The sequence below is a fragment of the Mangifera indica genome, chromosome 17 (genome assembly GCF_011075055.1).
Source record: "Mangifera indica cultivar Alphonso chromosome 17, CATAS_Mindica_2.1, whole genome shotgun sequence".
In the NCBI taxonomy this organism is placed as follows: domain Eukaryota; kingdom Viridiplantae; phylum Streptophyta; class Magnoliopsida; order Sapindales; family Anacardiaceae; genus Mangifera; species Mangifera indica.
Window position 1 is genome coordinate 10638202 of NC_058153.1, and position 7563 is coordinate 10645764.

At 30.4% G+C, this 7563-nt stretch overlaps 1 protein-coding gene across 1 annotated transcript; it reads right to left on the bottom strand.

Moving 5' to 3' along the window:
- Positions 1–278: 278 nt before the first annotated feature.
- LOC123200146 (transcription factor IBH1-like 1) lies at positions 279–1453 on the bottom strand. The gene is made up of 2 exons (XM_044615287.1): positions 1272–1453; positions 279–1031 (listed from the first exon to the last, which is right to left on the bottom strand). The coding sequence occupies exon 2, from the start codon at positions 1028–1030 to the stop codon at positions 491–493; it is 540 nt and encodes a 179-aa protein (XP_044471222.1). The 5' UTR covers position 1031; positions 1272–1453; the 3' UTR covers positions 279–490.
- Between the last annotated feature and the right edge of the window lie 6110 nt (positions 1454–7563).

A 7563-nucleotide genomic window follows, 5' to 3' on the forward strand; every position in this document is an offset into this window, starting at 1 on the left:
TAGCACCTCCAACTTCTCTTTTATTTGTTTGTCTTCAACGACAACAAACCATCTCACTTTCTTAACCAAAATTAGTACACAAGAGTAAACAGCTAGCTGTATAAGTAATACATCAAATACAAAAAGACATTCAATTCCAACATTCAAATTTTCATACACAAAATTCCCTCATTTGGCACATTAATAAACCCAATATTTGAAGTAATTTCTACTTCTTCACATTTCTACTCAAAACAGGCATAATTATGAACACAAAAAATGAAAAGAAATTAGGGAAATTATTTGAAAAGCATATATATTTATACTGATACAGATTGGCTTACATATATAAATTCATCTGTACACTCCTTAACTAGAGGCAACTTCGATTGTTTCTCCTTCATAATCTATTTATTTATGTTCTTGCAAAAAAGGACATAGAAAAAAAGGAAAGTAAAAGGGAATTATAATAACATAGAGAAGATACAATCTACTCCTTCACCAGTGTTGATCATTTTCTCCGATTTTCTATCTCAGTGACGTTTGCAAAAGTCTTCATTACATCTATTTGAGCTCGAAGAGATGATGTATAATCGAGGGTTTCTTCGATCAACGATACTCCATCCAAGAATTCTCCACCAGGAACTAAACTTTTCAACACTTCTGTTCTCTTTTTAATCATCTTCTTCGCAACCGAAGAGGGGAAAATGTTTAATATTTTCATTGCTTTTCGAATTGTCCTATAACTCTTCTTCAAGATCTTCCTGCATCTCGTCCTTCTCATCAATGAAGTCTTCTTTAGCGTCTCGAAATCAGAACCCATAATTTTCTCGACAAACACTTTGCCATTACCGTTTCTTGAGGCATTAGCAATGAGAGCACGGCTCCAACAAGTTTTACCATTTCTGGCGGACGCCATGGCGATGTCTGCTGATAACTTTATCGCCTTCTTTCTCTCCAAAAAGCTCATATTCTTCCATGAATTACATACCTGGAGACCCAATATCCATTTCTTCAGAAACTCTTGCTTCAATGAGCTCGGCGAACGCATCCTGTCAGGAAAAATAGTAGGGTTTTTCTTTCCACTAAATTAGAATGTGTAAACGAAGTAAGTGTGTAAAGTTTCTTCAAGTAAAAGAGATAATTTTAATGAAAGTAATAGTTCCCAGTTCTATGGAAAGAAAAATTCATTATCTTGCAAGCAAGCTAGGGTTTGAAATTGCGAGAATGAATTTGAGCGGACATTGATTAGTTAATGAACTGAAAACATTTGCAATGTTATATGTACATACCTCGATAATATCTGTATATGTTGAGCTCTTGTTGGGATTTAAATAAGAGGAGAAGAAATTAGAGTCATGAGATTGTGTGAGGAACAAGTTGAGCAGAGAGTTGCAGATCCAAGAAAGTTTATGAGAGTTGAGACAGCAGGACCGAGAGCTGAAAATGGAGGAATGATACGGAGAAGAATGTGAAGAAACTCCAATTATGTACTCGAAGGAAGAGAAATGGTGGGCCTGTAAGAGAAAGACACAGCACATGCAGGCACATGGTGTGCCTGGCCCACAAGGAAACCCTAAAGAATATAAGTATTCTTACGTCCAATTTTTTTTACACAATTATGTATAAATACAATTAGGTATCACCGTATGATTAAGTGTTAATTTATTTTTAATTTTTAATTATTAAATCATATAATGATACATTATTTATGTATATAGTTTTATTTTATATATATATATATATATATTAATGCTTTAAAGCTGATTCGTATAATGATAAAAGTTCATTAATAAAAGTTATATTTATAATTTCTTATAACATTTTGTTTATAAAATATATTAATATATGTTCAAACAAATATCCTAAAAATAGTTAAACCGTGACAAGGAAATCAGTGCATGACACCTCATCGAGAGAACTCTATATGTATATTAGATGACTATTCTTGAAATATCTGTAACTCTGATAATACTATGACTAAGGACACTGGTAATAGTAATAGAGTTACTATAGTGTTGAACCACTTCATCGAAAGATAATGATAGTTCTCATGTATCAAAGTTGTTTATTGATGATTTGGTGTAATATATGGATACACGTTATAGACATGTTTACTAGACTAACTTGTCAAGAGGATTCTATATGGATAATTGCTCTAATGTCTATTTAAAATATCCTCTTAATGAATAGAGGTATATGTAATCTTTAAACTTGAGGTCATTGGATTGTCTCATACAATGATCGGTATGGTTTGACACTAGTCTAACATAGTCTAATTAATGAACTATTAAAAACGTGGTGATTGACCATATTATGATCTATATGAAGGTTATGATGGATCAATAAAGAATTCGTTAAGATTCGTCACTTGCAAGCACGAAAGCTAATATCTTAGTTTGGGTCTACTAATAGATGACAATGATTAATTAAATTTGCGAGCATAGTGAGATTGAGTTGATTCTCAATTCAATATTATCTGGTCGTTGACAAAAGTCAATATATTGAATTAGAGTAGTCTTGAGGGAGACATTTAATCTATACCTCAACCTTGAAGAGATATCATATGATGAAAAGATCGAATTGTACGAGCAACCATATCACTGACAGATTAAAGAAGTCACATGCTAACCTCTACTAATTGGATGGTCATGATACTTTGTTAGAGACTAATCTTGATCTATGTCCAGATAGATGCCGAATCGAAAGCCCAACATGAATTCGATCACCACTGACTCGGTAGAGAACCTATGGGTCACACACAAAAAAAGTTGATAAACTCTAGAGGCATAAGGATTGTCCATGTTTGATTCAGTCCTAATTTCAAATGGAGACTTGAAAAACTTAGAAAGGTCTATGGACTCGAAATATATTTTATTGTATTTTGAGACCTTAGTATGATAATCTTGTGTAGTTGTGGTGTATGCAAGAATTATCAGAATAGAGTTTATTTGGTTGGATTAGCTCAAATCTATGTCACCTAATTTGAAATTCAAAATAGGCTCATGATATGATTTTATCGCATCTTGGTTAATGCTGAAATCCTATGATTTTGGTTTGAATGCTAAAAACAATGGGAAATTGATTAGGGGATATATAGGGTTTATGCGTTGACCAAAAGATGGCTCGCATGAGCTATGTATAAACACGTACAAGGTGGGACAACTCCCACCCATACGATGTACATTTGGGACACTCATGTGACTTGAGTGTATGTGGTTTCCATGTACGGGTAGGAATTGTCCCACCCATACATAGTACACTCAAAAGAGTTGTATGGGTACACCTGAGAGAATTTAGTCTATAGCCAAACCCACCTAGGACATGTATAAGTCCTAAGCGGACCATGTATTATATATACACACACACACTTCTCGCATAAAAGAGACACATATTATTATTTACACACCCCTAGCTATTGAGAGCAATTTTCTATCATTCTCACCACGAGACTATTTCAAGTTCTAGCAAGCTTTGAGTACATTCAAGCCTCTTTCTAGTTGTTGTTTTGTGTGGATACCAAGGAGTAGGCTTATGTTTGGTTTTGAAAGCAGGATTTTGCAACCTCTCACTGTTAGAAAAGGATAAAAGAGCCGCCAATGCAACTATATCCAAAACACTCTATACATGTTATTTGTATGTTCGTGAATTATAATCTTTTACGAGGTGATCCATAATTGAGGCTTTATGATATGAACGTACTATTTAACTAAAATTTTTAATTTTTATTTTGCTGTTAAAAAGTTGCAAAATCCCTACTTGGAAAGGAAAAATATAACGGAGAGAAAGAAGAAGATTTAATTATTTTAATCATCGGTGTCATATCAACCTCGCAGTTTTGTTTCAACGGAGAGAAAGCAGAAGGTTTTATTTGTGGCCTCAACACTTGAGGTATGTTTAATGAGGTTACAGAAGCGAGAAACTACCAGCCTAGGTAAGAAAAGGATGGATTATTGATGAATAAGCAATGTTATGTATGCATACATTCTTAATTATACAATTAGATATATAAATAATGAAACATCATGTGATTGAAAATCATCAAATTATATAATGATACATAATTAATATACCCAATTATATATTTGAAAGTCTATATACCTAATTTTATTGTTGATGAATAAGCAATCTAAATTGTCTTCGGGAAAAAAACATAATCAAGAACAAGCTGCATGCTTTTTGAAATTTTGGAGTACTATCCTTTTTCGTACATATATTTCTGGTCGGTGAGAAGAATAAAAACATAAAAGGTGCATCCAAGTTTAATTAAATAATTAATCACTGTGCCATTCGCTAGTTTCACCATAATGACCTCAACACTCTGGCATGAATTTGCAGTTCATAATTTATAGCAATTTTCTCAAGAGAGGAAGCTCTTTAATTTGTCCTGCCCCGCTAATTTTGCGAGCTTAAACTCATAAAATTAATTTAATGGCTAGAAGGTAAAAATATTCAAAAGGTTTGGTTACATATTTGTATCTATGATTAAGTATCCCTATAATAAGAAGAGATTAAAGCATTTGATATCATCCTAGAAATTTAATTTTCTCACTAATTTATTCTTATTAAATCAAATTAAACTAAGAAAATCAATGAAAACCCTGGTTTGGACAATACTTCCGTCCAATTATCTTAAATCATTCTAAGACTTTTTGGTTTTTTTTTTTTTTTTGGGCTATTGTTTTATGATGACAATTTTGAGGGATAAGACTTATCATATCTTCTCAAACTTCTGTTACAGATTTTTTAAATACAAACAATTATGCATATGTAATTTTAACTATTTAGATTATATATTATTATATAATTAGATAATTTTAAATTAATGATAAAATAATATCTACCTCACATGAATGTTCAATTAAATATTTAAAATTAGATATATATAATATTATTCAAATAAATAATATCTTTTCGGTCTATCAATGTTTCCTTTCTCAACAATACTTAATAATCAATATAATTAAACCCTAAACCCTAATATAAATATATAGTCGGTAAAGATAGAAAGCTAATGCAACTAATTTTATACTTAAGTAAAGAAATAAAAGGGCCGGGTGGCTCAAGGGTTTGAAGTGACAAACATGCCTGAATATATAGGCAATAGAGGGAGAAAGAAGAGAACGGGATAATTGGCAGGATCCGGAAAACATGGTGAGGGTGAGACAGAAAATGGGTCCTACGAGAAGAGAAATTCTACGGCATCGGCTTTGGCTGTTAAGAAAAAAAGGTCCCCCACATGCTCTCCACATGGGGGTTTTTTAAGTATTGCCCTTGTGAAGCCTCTCTCAAACCTCTAATTTTCTTCAATAATTAATTGCTTTACTATTTCCCTTTTTGATATAATCTAAGATATTTTTATCTTCACAATTTACTTTTTTTTTCCTATTTAACTTAAAAACAGTACATTTCTCATATGTCAATCCATTAACCTTAATTCATTCACTAAACATAAGAATAAAATTTAATTAATTCCAAATATGGGTAATGATTTATTAAATTATACATATATTAATAAGAGTCAAGAAAGAAACAATCAAATCAAACTGAAGGATGAGATAATTTAAGACCAATTAAACTTGAGGGTGGGTCAAAAATGGATATAAATGGCTGCGTTTTAATTAGCCAATGGTGTTTGTTTAGGCAGAAAAATTAGAGGTTCTAATTGAAACACATGCGAATCGAATCCTTATCTTTGCCATGCGTCCCTACTTTGTTTCTCTAATCTCTCTCTCTTATAAACAATTGTTGAAAGCTTATATAATATGAACAACTTTAGCGTAATTTGTGCCTTGTTATATCATTTGAAGCAATGGGACCTTTCCATTTAAAAGTTAAGAAACCTTTTCTTTTGAAAAATTTTAATTTTATATATACGAAAAAAGTACATAGCACAATTGGCCATACCCTAGATAACTCTTCTCTTCTACGTCAATACTAATTTACAATCACAAGCATAAACATGCATATTTAAAGTGTGTTTCGATTACAGTATTTATTTATATAGTAACCATATTTCATTATGATTTAGCCATCACATAACCCTAAAGAAGGAGATACTTATTGGTACATCTAGAGTCACTCCATAGGCTATTAGAGGAGAGGTGTGTGAGATATTAAAATATAATGACAGTAAATATTAATCATTATCTTGCTAGTCTACCTATTCCTAGATAATATTAAAAATAAAATAATAATAATAAAATTATATACCACATGAAACTACAAAAATGTACAAATTTAACAATTAAAAAAATATAGTTCACAATACTTACATCATATCAACTTTTCAAATTGGCTTTGCTAAACCAATTATAGAAACAACAATTTACCAATATGTCTCACAACAAGTAACTCGATTATCAAATAAATCAAAAGATAATTGTTGAACACTTGTTTATGTACAAGAAAAACAAAACATTTTTTCTTTAGAATTAAAAATAAAAAATAAAAATAAGTGATAAACTCTTACCGATTCTAATTCAGAAACAATTGATTATTTATAGAATTAAAATATCAAATATTATTTTATTCTTATTTTTCTCGATTTTCTCAATAGTTAGACAAATTAAACTTGACACTAAAATTATGTAATTAAATTGTTTTTATCAATCACACATAAATTAAGAATATTAAAGCTTAAAAAACCACATGTGATCTTCGTCATCATAAAAACATTAGCATTAATCTAAATTAAAACAAAAAAGAGAGAATGAAAATGCAAATTTCAACAAAGAAAATTAGAATGAACTTAGTATGACATGGAACAACACAAGCATAACAATTGCATGAAACTCTCTACCATGCGCAGAAGAATTACACTTCAGTTGCTAAATTTTATACTAACGTTTATTTGTTAATTTAAATCACATAAAATACAAATTACTCATGATTTTTTACCTTGAAGGATGATTTCCAACAAGTAACAACAGTTGTAACGTTTTTTCTTGTTGTTTTAAGCGAATAATTAGTTAATCTGTGTTCTCTTATTATTTGATACTTCTCTTTTTTTATTTTTTATACTTCTTCCTTGATTCTTTATAGTTTTCCTTTGATCGTTTAAATTTTTCTTTATATTCTTTGAAAGTGTTTGCAAGTTTCTTAATTTGAAGATCTAGTCCTACTTTCTTCTTAAACATTCCCCCGTACCCAAGTCCTTTAATAAATTCTAATTGAATTCCAAGCATTTCATCACAAATTTCATCTATAGTTAATAGTTTTCCATCTAATGGACTCTTTTCCTTCAACTCTACCATTTCATTTTGTATTTTAGGACATTCAATTTAAACATCAAATTATGTGAAATAACATAAAACAAAATAACCAAAATCAAACATTGTTATCTAAATTTAATTAAACACTCATTTTTTTCACTTACATATTTTGCCTCTGCTTTAAAAGTCATCAAATCCTTTCCTTCCTTGAAATGAGTGAATTTAAAAAAGCTAATTTGATTACATTCCTCCTCATTCAATTCTTTCTCCTTCTTATTTCATGCACATCCAAATTGGTCACAATATGATCTCAAATTCTAAATAACTAAGCTTATATTCAAATTTGATTTGTATATATGTTTATATTAAA